Source organism: Rhinatrema bivittatum, chromosome 11 (genome assembly GCF_901001135.1).
Source record: "Rhinatrema bivittatum chromosome 11, aRhiBiv1.1, whole genome shotgun sequence".
Taxonomy (NCBI): domain Eukaryota; kingdom Metazoa; phylum Chordata; class Amphibia; order Gymnophiona; family Rhinatrematidae; genus Rhinatrema; species Rhinatrema bivittatum.
In genome coordinates, this window is record NC_042625.1 from 46,537,960 (window position 1) to 46,554,942 (window position 16,983).

Below are 16,983 nucleotides of genomic sequence, written 5' to 3' on the forward strand. Positions count from 1 at the left end.
ATGTAGGGAGGATGGCATCAGGGTACCGCAGGGGGAGGGGTACCTGTGGCATCTAAAAACACAGGGTGGCCTGAAGGGGGTACCGACGGTAGCGATGGGGTATCTACTGCGCGAAGGTAGTGAGGAAAATAAAGGACTTGAAACTACCAGGGCAGTGACGGCACTGGCAATCGTGGAAGTCCCTGTCCCACTAGTGCTAATTGCCAAGCAGTGTGTCACAGAGGGACACTTGCAGGCTACGTGTGACTAACTGAAAAATAGGGGGAGGGGAGACCGCAGTCGGTTGGCAGCCAGAAAGGTGACAGGAACAGACCGAAAAAATATGGCATAGTACTCACCGAACATCGAATTAAGCCAACATGGAGGGAGACCCGTGCAGGGAAAGGTGTTTGTGAAGTAAAAATGTAAATCTTTTATGAGGAAAAAAGTGTTAGGATTTCTCACAGAGCGGAAAAAAGAAGACTGAAGGGCGACCCCTGTGGATGCAGGGATCATAGCATGCTCAGTGCACTCAATGTGCCAGTGTCAGTCAAAGCTTTTTAGAAACTTTGACAAAGTTTTCCTTCGTAGGGCTCCATTACCGATGTCACACACATGTGAGGACTAGCATCCTGCTTGTCCTGGGATAAACATATTTACTCACGGATATGCTCTAAACTCAAATCAAAAGCAAGTGGCACATCTTATTACATCAGCCTGTACCTTATAGTCACTGTACCAAGCAATATACCACTATTGAGCAGTAAAATGGTGTGGATGTTTGCCTATAGCATCCTACTCTAACTCACATTCTTAAGGAATTAGCATGAGGCACATCTAAAAAGGGTGGTGAAGGGAAAACTGCAACATTTATATTATTCTCAGCACCCATTTTGGCATTTGTGACCTCTAAGTCAGTAACATTTCCCCTTCCATAGGTTACCCCTGCCCACTTCCATAAAGTATTCTATGCCAACATTAAGTCACACAAATTGCTTCTTAAAGTAATAAACTTTATTGCTTAAAACTAATTGTCTGGAGAAAAAAAACCCATGTACTTAACCCAAACAGAATGGCAAGCAGATACTAGAAGTGAAACTTAACACTTATGACAATTCTGCACTAGCATCAAGCACTTGCACTCCTCATAGCATCCATAATAGCAATCATTATGTAAGCTATTAGCCAGATAATGTACTGCTTCCTTTTCTCAAATACATCAAAATACTTCACTGGTTCTTGATAACTTGCTAGCACCAGCTTTATGGTTTATATTTATTTTATTTGTGGAATGTCAAATACGTATATTAATAAGAAAGTTTATCACCCTCCTGGCACAGACAAGTTTCCAACAAATAAGCATACTCAAGATGTTACAAATATTTTCCTATGTAAAAAACACAACCAAGAAAAAAATCCTCTTTATGCATAATAAGTCAGGCATTTTAGCATCTGGTTTTATATAGATTGTTTTTCTATTCTCTTTAATAAATAAATTTAAAAAGTGGCAGGTCCTTAAGTAGCTAGCATTTTGAATTACTGGAGATAACTAATCTGGGTATAAGGACATTCATATAGTACCAAATGTAATCTGGTTTGACATGCCTGAAAGGTGGAATACAGAAATCACACAAATAATCCACTTTGTACCATGAAAATTTTGAATGTATCTGCTTTGTAAAACCAACAGACTGTGTTGGCAAGAAACCATATTCAAAGCAAGAGCCTCCTCCGCCACAGCTACTGTAGCTGGTAGAATAGACATGCCTCATTTTAGCCAGGATAGAATCTACCAGCTAGGTAAATACCATCCCATGACATGTGAAAGAGGAAACAATGAAGCAGCAATACACATTAGCACTTAAAACAAAGCTCAATCTTTTTGCATATTTTAATATTTCTTACTTTCCTAATGTAAGTATTTGAGGTGTCTGCCAGTTGAATTAGTCTTCGTTAAAAGATAGTTATAAAAGCAGGGTGTAGGCAAGGGGTTTGCAAAGTAACTTGGGTTTCTGGATGTCATATATACATGTGGCCAAGAAACCAAGACTCTCTAATTCTCCATACTCAGAACTGAGGACAGGTGGGGTGCAGCAGGTTTTACCATCATCTTATCACCCTGCTCTATTCAAAGCATGAAAACAGTAAGAAATTAGAACCAAAAGTGCACACCTTTTATTTAAAAACAGCAGACAAAAACTTAAAAAATCTCTTTGGACATAAAAGATACTGAGGGAGAACCAGGCAAACTGAGAAGAACCTATTCAGTAATGTCACTAAGCCAGGTGTGACAGGGGTGTGCAAGGATTTTGCTCTGTGCAAATTCTAATTCAAAGCTTAAAACATACACACAGTTGACATCAAGCATCACAAGACAAATTTAAAAAATGACCTTGAATCTCACAGTGGTAAAAAAAAAAAATAAAAAAATTATTCATGCGAAAGCTAATGCAAAATCTAAATGTCCTCTAAACTCACAGCAGCTCGTGCTTATGTGCAAATGTAAGACCTGTACCCCAAACAATAGTAAACACTGAAACACAAATACTTCACAAGATCATGACAAGAAACAGCAGGTAAGGTGGTTTGTTCCAGCAGTTATTGCCATATATATATATTTTTTTTTAAGTATATTTCTGGATGCTCTAGCTTATCCAGTTAGCAAAGCTCCAGTAAAAATTTTTTTTTTTTTTAAGAATGCATAAATTTGTACTTGGCTTTGGTTTGCAATGAATATAGCTTTCAGCTCAATCCAGACACCAGAGTTCAGATGTGAGGGACAAACTGGACTTTCCTCATTCAGACCTGGTATGTTTGGTTTGGGCTAGGATGTTCTTAAGGGCAAGGATTATCTGCATAAGAGATTTGGGACAGATGACTAAAATAAAGATATCCATTAGTAATAAAACAAATATCTTCATGATGATACTCTGCACAGAATAGCACAGTACTGACCACTTTTCTGAAGAGGTGGAAGAAAAAGACAATTATTTGATACAGTGTAGTTATAGGCACAGAAGATGCTGTATGGACCTTTGCCAGCTTTTCTGAGTCAGTACTAGAAAGGCAGTAATCTGGTGTATCGCATTAGTAACCCCCTCCGTCCTCACATGCATATTACATAACTCAAAAGATTAGATCACTACTACAATACAAAACTGAAACTAACCCACCCCACCTTTAAGAACTGTAGGTCTCCTTTCCTCTCTGCATTCTAAATTGGAAAATTACTCTTGGAAACAGAATCCACTGCCATTTGCCTCCCCTTCATCTTGCTGCACTGGGTTTTGTACTTATTTTGAAAGCAGCACATCAAACTGTGCTGAAGGTCAGTCACTCATGCTCAGAAGTATACAGTGCTGTAAGGAAACCAACCAACTTTAAACACTTTCACTGTAGAGTATGCCACAATTTGTCTTCACTGGGTATCTGGTGCATGCCAGCAGGGAGCTAGAAGGGGGCAGCTAGGCATGGTGAGATATTTTAGGCCAATTTGCATTTAAGAACTTAGTTTTATAGTCCAGTTTATAGCTCTTTAATAGTACCAGTTACAGAGCAGAAACACAACCTGTAAATGGGTTGTTGCTGTTTCCATGAAGCATCTGCTGCCACAATCCAAACCTACAACTTCCTCCCATACACAAACACTGGGCCACTGGGATTAACTCAACTGCTTCATTCATATTTCTCACACTATAATCTAAAGCTGGAGGACCCATTTCAACCCTTGTGTCTGGCTCCACATCTGACACATTTGTAGAAGTGGCTGGAGAAAAGGTTTGGCTGTAGCCCTCAGTAATGTTAATTCCTTTTCCAGGATACTGCATGTGTGAATGACATGGCTCCCAGGCCCAGTGCTTCCATTTTACATCTTCCCTTACTAATGCCATTTTATTTCATTTCCATAGGTAATTTAAACTTCAGTACCAGACATGGGGAAGTCAAAGTTTATCTTTTCAACACTTCTAGTTCTGATTTAATTTTGACTTGAAAGTAATGTATAATGCAAACACTTGATACAATCCAGCACAAAATAATTAGACAGTGCTGTTTCCACTCTCCCCTCCTCAAATACAAACAGGAAATGACAATCTCAGCCATTTTTTACTTCATAAAAACTACCAGTGTCCTCTGACAGCCAGTGCACATCTGTTCACTTTAAGGGTAACCTACTATTACCAATATAATATACTTTTCCTAGAGTTACAAATAATGACAGGGGACAAAATCCCTTTTATATAGCTATGGGTTGCTTTTTACAGAGGTGATAACCCTTTTCAAAACTCAGCTTCTAGTTTTCTTTATAGCAGCAGAGTTTGTTCAAATGATATCCTGCTCATCTCTGGTAAATTTCTCTAATACCAGTTCTCAACATCTCACGTGAGAAATATATACCTGTAACACAGGCAGAACTCATAACTAATTCCCTAATATCTTTGTTTTCCCAATGCTGGCAAACAAGGAATCGAGTACAACGATGCTTAACTTTTCCCTTCTGTGAGTGTAAATTCATCACCTGTACTGAATTTTGTATTTGTTGCTCTTTAACACTGCCAGGAATACACAATCAAAACAATGCTGCATACTATGATAGCCCTAAACGCCATTTAACATTTACTGGCCTGAGCCTCCACTATTAAAAGCATCATTCCTCATCAATTTTATCATAGTGTTCAAAGTGTCACACCAGTGCATATACTGTTATGTGCTAAAATGCAACAAAACCTTATATTTAAAAGAAAAAACTGGAGGCATAGTCATACAGGTCTGATTTCATAAACAGACTATTTCTTGAACATTCATCAAAAGACATCTGAACGGAAAGTGCTTGACTGACTATAACTGGAACATGGCTACAAAGCTCCTATGCACCTCCACAAGAAATATTCATTTATTGGGGGGGCCCACGCATTTGACCATTTACTAAGTGTGGCTTCGCTTATGAGGTAACAATTTTAATTAGTAGTAATATTGCCCTGATGCAAAAACAATACATAAGTGAAGCAGCCACTTTTGCATTTTTCAATTAATATTAACTTTTAAATTGTTTTATTAGGGAAAACATTTCAATTTGTCCAATGTCTTTATTGCTCCCTCATTGGATTTTCCAGTCAGACATCAACAGTACACAATGGTTCACTTCCAGGCTGGGCAGACTCTACTACAGTCATTGTAGGCTTCCTTCGAGTCTCCTCCTAGAACAGAAAACAGATTTTGGTGCCTTTTGCCATCTCCCTTCCAGACCTCAAAGGCTAGGGCTTGCATAGCTTGGGCTCACATAGTGTCTAACTGGCTTAGCCTTATGGCAACCCTACCAGTCAGAAAAAACTTGAGTCAGTGATGCTTGCAAAGGAAGTGCAGAGAAGAGTACAGAGTGTAATAGCAGTTGCAAGTATGGCCAGGATTTCCATGGAAATGGCAGAAGATACCATCCATTTATATTGCTTACTACCATACTCTGTTTCTTTGGCTGCAAGACCAGGATTTTGTCCAAAGCCATTATTAAGTAGTCTGCAGGTGCTGTTATGAGAGCAATTGAATCATCTCTCACTACAGAAAAAGCAACTCCCAGCTACAGCCAAGGCCAGAGTCTCATTTAGCTAAGTCAAAACAGCACATTTAAAGCCAGAAAAAAAAAGAGTAGAGTCTCTAAAGAAGGACCAATATGATGCAGAGCTTCACTGTTCTGAATATGCTTGCCCTCGGAGCAAATGCAGGATATTAACACTTATCCTATGGATTTTTGTAGTATTGCCCTGTATGTAGTGCACAGCATTTCTTTTAGAGCCATTTAAGAGTATAGAAACCTTCAGATATTCCTCCTGCAGGTACTAAGAAAACAATCCCCCTCCCCTGCTTCTCCTGGGACAGGAAAGAAAGGAAATACTGAAGTTCTGGGCTTACCCTCTCTTGGGCCAGCTTTCTCATTTCTTCCTGCAGCTTATTTAAGATGTGTAGGTTGGGCTTATTCTTTTTGGCATACTGCTGAAGTTCTAGCACACTTCTATCTGACGTTTCCTAAAGAGAGAGAGCAAAAACATCTCATCCTAAAATGCTCCCCACAAAATCCATTCAATTGTACCAATTATTTGAGCATATTAAATTTGAAGCAGAATAGGGAACACAAACCTCCCAATGGTACATTTTGTTGAAGGTATTTTAATTAAGCAAAAAAGGTTTATGAACAGTATCAAAAAGATAACCATCTGAATCTAACTCCACAGTGATATTTTCGTGTGATTTCCCCCCAAGGCAGGCCATGTTTAATCGGATAAAAAGGAAATTTGTTTCTTGCTTGCTAATTTTCAATCCTGAAGTACCACACATCAATCCAGACAAGTGGGTTTATACATCACTACCAGCAGATGGAGGCAGAGAACAAAACTTTGAGGCACTGCTACATAACCGAGAGTGCCACCTACAGCCCCTCAGTAAAGCAGAGTTGCTTACCTGTAACAGGTGTTATCCCAGGACAGCAGGATGTAGTCCTCACATATGGGTGATATCATCGATGGACCCCGCTCATGGAAAAACTTCTGTCAAAGTTTCTAGAAACCTTTGGCTGGCACACAGCCCACTAAGCATGCCATGATCCCTGCAGCCACAGGGGTCTCCCTTCAGTCTCGTTTGCAGCAATAAAAAGTACGAACAAAAAATAAAATAATAAAATGTTTCGGACCCAACTCCGCAGGGTGGGGGTGGGTTTCGTGAGGACTACATCCTGCTGTCCTGGGATAACACCTGTTACAGGTAAGCAACTCTGCTTTATCCCAGGACAAGTAGAATGGTAGTCCTCACAGATGGGTGATTAGCAAGCTACAGGCTGACTCATCCTGTAATAGGTCAATGGCATGTAACTCATAACACAGGCACAACAACTGATGTGCCATTGACAAAGATGAGGCAGCCTGAATCACAGCAGGCGGTTGTGGAAGGAGTTGTATTATACTGGAAATAGGTTTTTCAAGATGGATTGTCCAAAGGCAGAGTCTTGTCTTCCTTCCTTATCTAAGCAGTAATAAGCTGCAAAGGTATGTAGAGAACTCCAAGTTGCAGCTTTGCAAATGTCTGCAATCGGTATTGAACGGTAGTGTGCTATGGATGCTGACATAGCCCTGAGTGCACCTTTACTCGCCCCTGGAGAGGAAGGCCTGCTTTTTCATAGCAGAATTCGATACAGTCTGCTAGCCAGTTGGAGCGAGAGTGTTTTCTCACTGCAACTCCTGGCTTGTTTTTGCCAAAAGAAACAAAGAGTTGGGTGGATTTCCTATGGACTGCAGTGCGGTCGAGGTAAAAAGCGAGTGCACGTTTACAGTCCAAGGTGTGCAAAACTCTCTCTCCCTGGTGAGAGTGAGGCCTTGGAAAGAAAGTGGGCAAAACTATGGATTGGTTAAGGTGAAAATCCGTTACCACCTTAGGCAGAAATTTAGGGTGAGTGTGCAGGACCACTCGGTCGTGCAGGAACTTTGTGTAGGGTGAGTATGTGACCAATGCTTGTAACTCACAAACCCTCCTAGCAGATGTAATGGCTACTAAGAAAAGTACTTTCCATGTAAGAAATTTCACATCACAGGAATGCAAAGGCTCAACGGAGATTGCATGAGTCATGCAAGTACTACATTAAGGTCCCATTCCGTAACCGGTGGCCGAATGGGAGGCTTCAACTGAAGTAAGCCTCTCATAAACTGACTTACTACGGATTGTGCTGATATTGGGGCATCCCCTATTTATTTGTGGTATGCTACAATGGCACTTAGGTGTACACGTACAGAAGAAGTCTGGAGACCAGAATCTGAGAGGTGCCAGAGATAATCTAGTAAAGATGGAGTGGAACAGGAGACAGGGTCAAAACCTTTTTGAGTGCACCACTCTGTAAATCTAGTCCACTTGGAACAGTAAGATTTACGTGTGGAAGGCTTTCGTGAAGCTATGAGAACTTGAGAGACTTGCACTGAAAGATTGAGTGGTTGTAGGATCAAGCTTTCAACATCCATGCTGTCAAGGCAAGAGTTTGTAGGTTCGGATGGCGTAATCTGCTGTGATTTTGAGTTATGAGAGTGGTTGCTGTGCCCAGGCGAATTGGTTCTCTGATCGAGAAGTATGGGAAACCATACTTGCCGAGGCCAGTATGGGGCTATGAGGATCACTGACCCTTTGTCCTGCTGTAGCTTCACGAGAGTCTTGGCTATGAGTGTAATCGGAGGATACGTGTATAGAAGCCCTGTGTTCCAGGGGCGAGCAAAGGCGTCCCTGGGGAACATTTGTCGACGGCTGTGGAGGGGGCAGAACTTTTCCACTTTGTGGTTCATCTTGGACGCAAAGACGTCGATGGTTGGGCGATCCCCAGCGTTGAAAAATTTTGGAAGCTACACAGGGATCCAAAGACCATTCGTGGGGATGGAAACGTTGACTGAGATTGTCTGCTAGGACATTCTGTATGCCTGCTAGATGAATGGCCCTGAGACTCATATAGAGGGCTAGGGCCCGGGCCCAGGCCCAAATCTGCACTATTTCCTGACACAGGAGATAGGAGTCGGTGCCTCCTTGTTTATGTACCACATTGCTACTGTGTTGTCCATCTGTAACAACGCAGTCTTGTGCGAGAGGCAGTCTTTGAAGGCATAAAGGGCATATCGTATCGCTCGAAGTTCTAAAAAGTTTATTTGACATTTTCTTTCGCGCGGGGTCCACGTATCTAGAGTCTGAAGGTTGTTGACGTGAGCTCCCCATCCCAAGTTGGATGCATCTGTGGTAACCCGGTCCATAAAGCCGATTGGTCTGTCCACCATTGAAGTGAGAGATATAACTGGTTGGTGACTCGAATCAGTCGACAGAGGCTGAATAGCTTCAAGCCATTGAGACTTTAGAGTCCATTGAGTCCTCCTCATGGTTAACTTTGCCATAGGAGTTACGTGGACTGTAGACACCATGTGGCCTAATGTTGTCAGGAATTGATGGGCAGAGGCAAAGTTGCAGTTGCTCAAGAAGTTTGCAAGATTCGCTAGATTGTTTGCACGGTCGCTTGGAAGAAAAGCTTTTGCGACTGTGGTGTCGAGGTCTGCTCCGATGAAGGTAAGGAGTTAAGACTGGTTCAAATGTGATTTCTGATAGTTGATTAGAAATCCCAGGGAACGCAAGAGGGATATGGTGCTCCTCAAGGCAGTGAGAGCTCCTTGCTTGGATGGATTCCTGATGAGCCAGTCGTCTAGGTAGGGAAAAACATGAAACTGTTTTTTCATAAATGTGCAGCCGCAACTGCCAAACATTTTGTGAACACTCGAGGTGCTGAGGCCAGTCCAAATGGGAGGACTCTGTATTGGAAATGTCTTATTCCCACTACAAATCATAGATATTTTCGATGTTGTGGGGAAATGGGAATGTGAGCGTAGGCTTCCTGAAGATCCAGAGAACAGAGTCAATCTCCTCGTTGTAATAAGGGAAGAATGGTTCCCAGAGAAACCATGCAGAATTTTTCTTTTTGAAGAAATTTGTTGAGATTGCGGAGGTCTAGGATGGGGCGGAGACCGCCTGTTTTCTTTGGAATTAGGAAATAGCGGGAGTAGAACCCTCTGCCATGTTGAGACCGGGGAACGGTTTCGATAGCCCTGTTAGTCAGCAGGGTGGAGAGTTCTGATTGTAGTTGAGATGTTATGATGCTGTGTGACCACAGAGGAATGGGTGGAGAATCCGGGGGTAGCATTTGAAATTTTAGATGGTACCCCCGGTTCAGGATGGCTAACACTAACTAATCCATGATGATGAGGCTCCATTGGTGTTTGAAGTAGTGGAGCCGACCTCAGACAGGCAGGTTGGGCTGGGGGTTGTTGAAGGGGCTGCTGTTCTCTGGTATCGATTTCATAAACCAGATGCTGGTCCTGTTTGTGGGGGTGGCTGAGTTTTAACCTGTTTTGGTTGACGTGGACGTCCTCTCTGGGATTGATGGAATGGGCGTGTAGAGGAAGTAGGTACATAGTACCTACAAGGCCGATAGAAGGGCTTTCTAGTATCACGTCTTGTAGGTTTTCGTGCTGAGGATGGTTGGTCCGATGGCAACCTGGACAGCTGGCAGAGTGTCTCATGATGACCTTTAAGTAAAGAGACAGTGGCTTGGATCTTCTCTCAGAAGAGGTTGTCTCCAGTGCATGGGAGATCCACGAGTCTTTCTTGGACTTCTAATCGAGATCCGAGGCCTTCAGCCAACCCCATCTCCGTGTGCTAATTCCAGCAGCTGATAGACAGGCCGATGTTTCAAAAGAGTCATATGCGGCCCTTATTTCATGTTTTCCTGACTCCAGCCCTTTGTCAACAAGAGTGTTAAGTGACATTTGCTGTTATTGAGGGAGAGTATCTGCTATGTCCTGAACCTGTTTCCATAAGTTCCTTTGATATTATGTCATATATAACTGATAAGCTATGATACGGGATAATTTCCTCCCTAAACTATCCAGAAATTTATGTTCTTTTCCTGGAGGAGCAGATGAATGTGGTTTCTGCTTTCTTGCTTTTTTCTGAGCTGATTCAACAACAAATGAATGATGTAGCAACTGTGATTTTTGAAAACCTGGTGTATGTTGGACCAGGTATGTTGCGTCCGTTCTCCTATTGACGGCAGGCACAGAACAGGGATGCTGAAGCTCTAGGAGGACTTCATGGATGGGTATCTCCATGACCTCTTTCAGTGCATCTACAAACTGCAGGACTTCAAGGGTCTTATGTCTGGTATCCTCCTCAGCAAGTAATTCAAAAGGAATGGTATTTGCCATGTCCTTGATGAAGTGTTGAAAAGACAGGTCCTCTGGTGGGGACTTCCTCCTTTCCTCTGGTGGAGAAGGTTCAAATGCAAGGTCATCAGTATCAGTATCCTTCCAAGGAGTGGGCTGAGGCTGGAAATGGGATCCAGAAGGATTTAAGGGGTCCTATGGAAGAGGATGCTTTTTCATCGATGCATATTTCAATGGTTGAGTTGGAATCTGCTTTGGCATCGATGGAGGCAGAAAAGGCATCGATTGGGAACCGAAAGGTATCAATGGCACTGATGGGAACAGATGACCGGTATCACCCATTGGACCAGGCGGTGAGGGCATCGATGGAATACGAGACTTTTGTAAGCCCGATGGTCCTGGTGACTGATCAGAATCTCGTTCATCGTCTTCAGATGAGCCTGGTATATGTATTGCTGGAGTCATCGGTAGTAGTTTTGGCATAGACGACGCCGATGGAGGCATCGGAAGACCCGATGGTATCTGTGCCGGTGCTGGAAGAACACAGACTAAAGCATAGAGTCTTGTAAGGAGAGGAGCAACCATGGCTGGCTCCGGTGTCAGTGCCGATGGATGCATTGGTGTCAATAGAGGTTGGAATTTTTGCCAAGCTTCAGTGACTGCCTGTTGAATCATTGAAGTCACTTCTCTGGAAACTGGGACTGGGTCCACTGTCGCAGGAGAAGGTAAGACTGGCGCTGCTGGCACTCCCACAGCAGAGTGTGGTGGCACAGCCTCTGACACCAACGCTGGTGGAGAGCGCCTCAGTGCCTCAGGTACAGAGGGGCATGGTAGCTCTTGTACCCGGACCCGTTTTTTCATCGGTTTGACGTCCTTCAAAGCCAATGCGGGCACCGATGGTCCCGAAGGAACGGATTCGGAACGGTGCTGATAGCGTCTTTTCTGGATACCGAAGAGGATGCTATAGAAGGTCCGGATGGGGTCGGTGACGGACGGTCATCAGCCTTTTTCTTACCTCTATGCTTTTCAACAGAGGAAGGAATTATCTTCGGTGACGCCGCCGAAGATGATGACAGAGTGATCTTTTTGAAAAGTTCCTCCATTTTATCCAGTCGGGCACGCCTGCCCTTCGGCGTCATCTGGGCACAGATAGAACATGCGTGGACATCATGGCCTGATCCCAGGCAGAAAATGCAGATCTCATGCGGGTCTGTAATCGACATTGTCCAGGGACAATTCGGACATCTTTTGAATCCCGTGGCCATTATAAAAACTTTTAGTCCGGGTAATGGTCGGTGGCTCGCGGATACTGATAGTAAAGTATCTGGAATCGACGGAAAAAAAAGACTCCAAAGAGTACTCACCGAACGGGATGTCGAAGGGAGACCCGAGAGGGAAATCTTCTGACAGAAATATTATTATTAGTAATATTCCATGAGGAAAAATTAGTGAGAAAATCTCACAGAGCTCCCTTCAATGCGAGGCTAAAAGCAGTGTGGAAAAAAAGAGACTGAAGGGAGACCCCTGTGGCTGCAGGGATCATGGCATGCTGGGCATGCTCAGTGTGCCAGCCAAACGTTTCTAGAAACTTTGACAGAAGTTTTTCCGTGAGGGGGCTCCATCGATGTCGTGACCCATATTTGAGGACTACCATCCTGCTTTTTCCTGGGATAATGACCTGTACCCAAGCCAAGTTGTATACCTTAACAAACCCCAATAAACCTTGGGTGAACAGACACTTAAAAGTTGCCCCCCCCCCCTGAAAACCAGGCCCCCTTAACACAAAGCATATACCAAACTACGTACACCTTTCACATACCAGCTCAACAACATCCAGAAGTGAGGAAGTCTTTCGAAAGATGTGGGAACGGGTCTTTGGATTGATCCATGATATTTCAGGAATGAAAATGAGCAGGTAAGAACCAATTTTCATTTCCTGTTCATACCCCGGATCAGTCCAGACAACTGGGATGTACTCAAACCCCTCTATTCTGTGTGGGAACTTGAAAGACCTGCCCACAACACACTTTCCCCAAATGTCACCTCTTCTGGCGTTCGCACATCCAAGCAGTAATGTCTGGTAAAAGTGCGAAGAGAACACCATGTTGCTGCTCAACAAATCTCCTTCAGAGAAAGTAACTAAAACTCCACTCTCGAGGTTGCCTGCGCCCTAGTGGAATGCACTCTCAACCCTTCCGGCACTAACCAGCCCTTACAGATGAAAGCCGAAACTATCGTCTCCTTCAACTATCATGCAATAGTGCGCTTGGAAGCCTTATTACCCCTTCCTTGCACCACTGAGCAGGACAAACAGATGATCAGATCTCCAAAAGGCCTTCTTCACTTTAAGATATCACAAAAGAATCTGATGCACATCCAATAAGTGAAGCTCCCTTGATATCGGAGAATCGGCTGCCAAATTCGGAAAGGCCAGTAGCTCAACAACCTGGTTAAGGTGAAAAGGAGGATATCACCTTAGGCAAAAAGGAAGTAACTGTACATAAAGAAACCCCATCCTCCGAAAAACACAGGAAAGGGCCCCTACACAGCAATGCTTGCAGTTCAGAAATCCTTCTAGCTGATCAGACAGCCACCAGGAAAACAGCCTTTAGGGTTAAATCCCTTAAAGAAGCTCTTCTAATCGGTTCAAAGGGAGGACCACGTTGCACCTGAAGAACCAAATTCATATTCTATGCCGGACAAGAAACCTTAAAGCTACTACCTGAACCTGAAGGGAATTATAATCAAGCCGCTTTGCAAAAAGGCCAGAATCTGCGTAACGTCCACATTCAAAGGCTGCACCTTATTCTGCAAACACCACGATTCAAACACTATCCATACTCTGACATAAGTCAACAACGTGGAAGGTCTCCTTGCCTGAAACAAAGTCGCAATCACAAGCTCAGAATAACCTTCAAGCGGAGCTTCCGCCTCTCAAAAGCCAATCTGCTAGACAGAAGCAATCCCCCTGGTCAGAAAATACAGTCCCCTGCTGCAACAGCCCTGACAGATTGGCCAAGCGAACGGGACCGTCCACTGCTGGATGAAGGTGGTCCACAAACCATGGCTGGATGAAGATAGATGTGCCGCAGAACTTGACCTACAAGAGGCCACAGCAGAAGATGTGTTGGCCACAGTTGAACGACAGCGATGCCCTCAGACCAGACCACCCTTCAGCGAATGAAAAACCGATCCGTCTTTTCGCATTTCCTGAAGTCGCCATGAGGTCCACCGCTGGCCTGCCCAACCTGGCCTGAATCAAAAAAAAAGGACATGCCCAACAACTCCCACTCCCCAAGATCCAGACGCTGTTTGCTGAGGAAGTCCACCTGCACGTTGTCCACGCCAGCTACATGGGAAGCAACTAATTCTTGCCAGTTGTTTCTCCACCCAAACATATAGTTCTTGGGCATCCAGTGCTACTAGACAACTCTTCGTTCTGCCTTGCCGGTTGATATACGCCACTGTCGTCACATTGTCTGAGAACACTCGCACCGCCTTATCTTGAATGGGTGGGAGAAATGCCAGTAAGGCTTTGAGCTGGTTTCCAGCCAATTGATGGACCAGGTTGCTTCCCACGACGACCACTTCCCCTGGCCAATTTTCCTTGACATCGCCCTCCCAACCAGAGAGGCTGGCATCTGTGGTCACCACCACCCAGTCAAGCACTTCCAGATCCATCCCTTTCTTGAGATTGTGCCAAGACAGCCACCACAAAAGACTGGACCTAGCATCCTCCAGCAACGGAAGCTGAAATTCCTCCTAAAGTGGATTCCAACAGCATAACAGAGTCCTCTGCAGCGGGTGCATGTGAGCAAAGGCCCATGGAACTAACTCCAACATAGAAGCCATGGAACCTAGGACCTGCAAATTGTCCCAGACCCTGGGAACAGACAAATGCAGCATCCGAAGGACCTGGCTTCAACTTGACTACCCTCTTCACCACTGGGTGGGACTCTGGACTGATCTGTAGTAATACAGGAACAAAAATTAGCAAGCAAGATCCAATTTTCCTTTCCCAGTATGCACCCAGATCAGTCCAGACTCCTGGGATATACCAAAGCTTCCCTATTAGGAACTATCACCCAAGAAGGATTTAAGCGTCATAGTGGATAACACATTGAATTCGTCAGTTCAGTGTGCTGCAGCAGTCAAAAAAGCAAACAGAATGTTGGGAATTATTAGAAAGGGAATGGTGAATAAAACGGAAAATGTCATAATGTCTCTGTATCGCTCCATGGTGAGACCGCACCTTGAATACTGTGTACAATTCTGGTCACCACATCTCAAAAAAGATATAGTTGCAATGGAGAAAGTACTGAAAAGGGCAACCAAATAATAAAGGGATGGAATTCCCCTATGAGGAAAGACTAAAGAGGTTAGGACTTTTCAGCTTGGAGAAGAGACAACTGAGGGCGATATGACAGAGGTGTTTGAAATCATGAGAGGTCTAGAATGGGTAAATGTGAATTGGTTATTTACTCTTTTGGATAATAGGAGGACTAGGGGGCACTCCATGAAGTTAGCATGTGGCACATTTAAAACTAATCTGAGGAAGTTCTTTTTCACTCAACTCACAATTAAACTCTGGAATTTGTTGCCAGGGGATGTGGTTAGTGCAGTTAGCGTAGCTGTATTTTAAAAAGGATTGGCTAAGTTCTTGGAGGAGAAGTCCATTACTTGCTATTAAGTTGACTTAGAAAATAGCCACTGCTATTACTAGCAGTAGTAACATGGGAAAGACTTAGTTTTTGGGAACTTGCCAGGTTCTTATGGCCTGGACTGGCCACTGTTGGAGACAGGATGTTGGGCTTGAGGGACCCTTGGTCTGACCCTGTATGGCATGTTCTTATGTTCTTAACCACTCAAAGTACACTTTCACCGAAACCGCAGATGTCCGGGACCTGGACGTCCAATTGGTAGTATCTGGCAAAGGTATGTAAAAGACTTCCAAGTAGCCACTCTACAAATCTCTTGCGGCAAAACTAGTTGGCATTCTGCCCAGGAGGCTCTCGGAGAACAGGTAGAACGAGCCCTTAACCCCTCCGGGATAGGATGACAGAGACATATCTGCGAAACCAATGGCCATCTCCAACCAACACGCAATCGTGGCCTTTGATGCTTTCTGACTTTTTTTTGCACCACTCCATAGCACAAGGTGACTTGACAATCAAATTGTCAGTGACATCCAGACATCTTGTCAGTGACATCCAGACATCTTAATTCTTTTGCATGAGGCACACCAACCTCCAGATTTGCGAAAGATGGAAGCTCCACTGACTGACTTAAGTGGAACGCCGAAATTAATTTCGGCAGAAAAGACAGAACCGTCCTCAAAGAGAACTTGGAATATGAAATCCGCAAAAAGGGTTCCCTACATGACAGGGCTTGAAGTTCATACACCCTTCTAGCTGAACAAATTGCCACCAAGAAAACCACCTTCAAAGTCAGATCTTTTATGGTGGCCTTCTTAAGAGGCTCAAATGGCACCTCACACATGCCCTTCAGGACCAAGTTAAGGCTCCAAGAAAGGCACACCTTACAAACAGGGGTCGCAAATCCTTCGCTCCTCAAAGGTAACGAACCATGTCCAGATGTACAGCCAGAGCTGTTCCATGAAGCAGCCCAGGGCCGACACCTGCACTCTCAGGGAATTAATGGACAACCCTTTTGACAGGCCTCTCTGCAAAAAGGCCAGTATCTGCGCCACTGACGCTCACCGAGAATCCACCCCTTGCTCCGTACACCAAGACTCAAAGACTCTCCAAACCTGGACATACGTCAAGGAAGTAGAAGTTTTACGAGCCTGCAACAGAGTAAAAATAACATCTTCAGGATAACCTTTCTTTCTTAATTGCCTTTCAAAAGCCAAGCCGCTAGACAAAAACGATCCGCTTGATCTGAAAATATGGGGCCCCACCATAGCAGATGGCCCAGTCTCAAGGGGCCGTCCACTGCTAGATTGAACAAATCTGCAAGCCAAGGCCTTCGTTGCCATTCTGGAGCCACGAGAATTACCTGTCCTGGATGGACCTCTATTCTCCTGTGGAAAGATAATTTTAGGCAAGTTAGCTAGATCTCCGGAAGACTTTGTACCATGAATAGACAGCTATGGATCAGAACAGGTTCCAATGATTGCTGAGTATGAATCAATATATTGCATGTGATTTGAGTACATGGATTGTACAAAGGCATAACACTATCACCATTTCCTGATACATTCTGGCAACAATGAGCTGATAAAGAGCTGGGATGACCCCATGGAACATCTGGTATCTCTGGA

At 44.0% G+C, this 16,983-nt stretch overlaps 1 protein-coding gene across 4 annotated transcripts in view; it reads right to left on the reverse strand.

The window, feature by feature from the left end:
* Positions 1-971: 971 nt before the first annotated feature.
* DGCR8 (DGCR8 microprocessor complex subunit) overlaps positions 972-16,983 on the reverse strand; it is a 220,167-nt gene continuing 204,155 nt past the window's right edge. For all 4 annotated transcript variants that reach the window (XM_029571937.1, XM_029571935.1, XM_029571936.1 and 1 more), the window contains exons 13-14: positions 5,884-5,997; positions 972-5,174 (exon numbers count right to left, since the gene is read on the reverse strand). In XM_029571937.1, the coding sequence (XP_029427797.1) occupies positions 5,091-5,174; positions 5,884-5,997 (198 nt within the window). In that variant the 3' untranslated portion in view covers positions 972-5,090. The remainder of the gene's footprint in view (positions 5,175-5,883; positions 5,998-16,983) is intronic.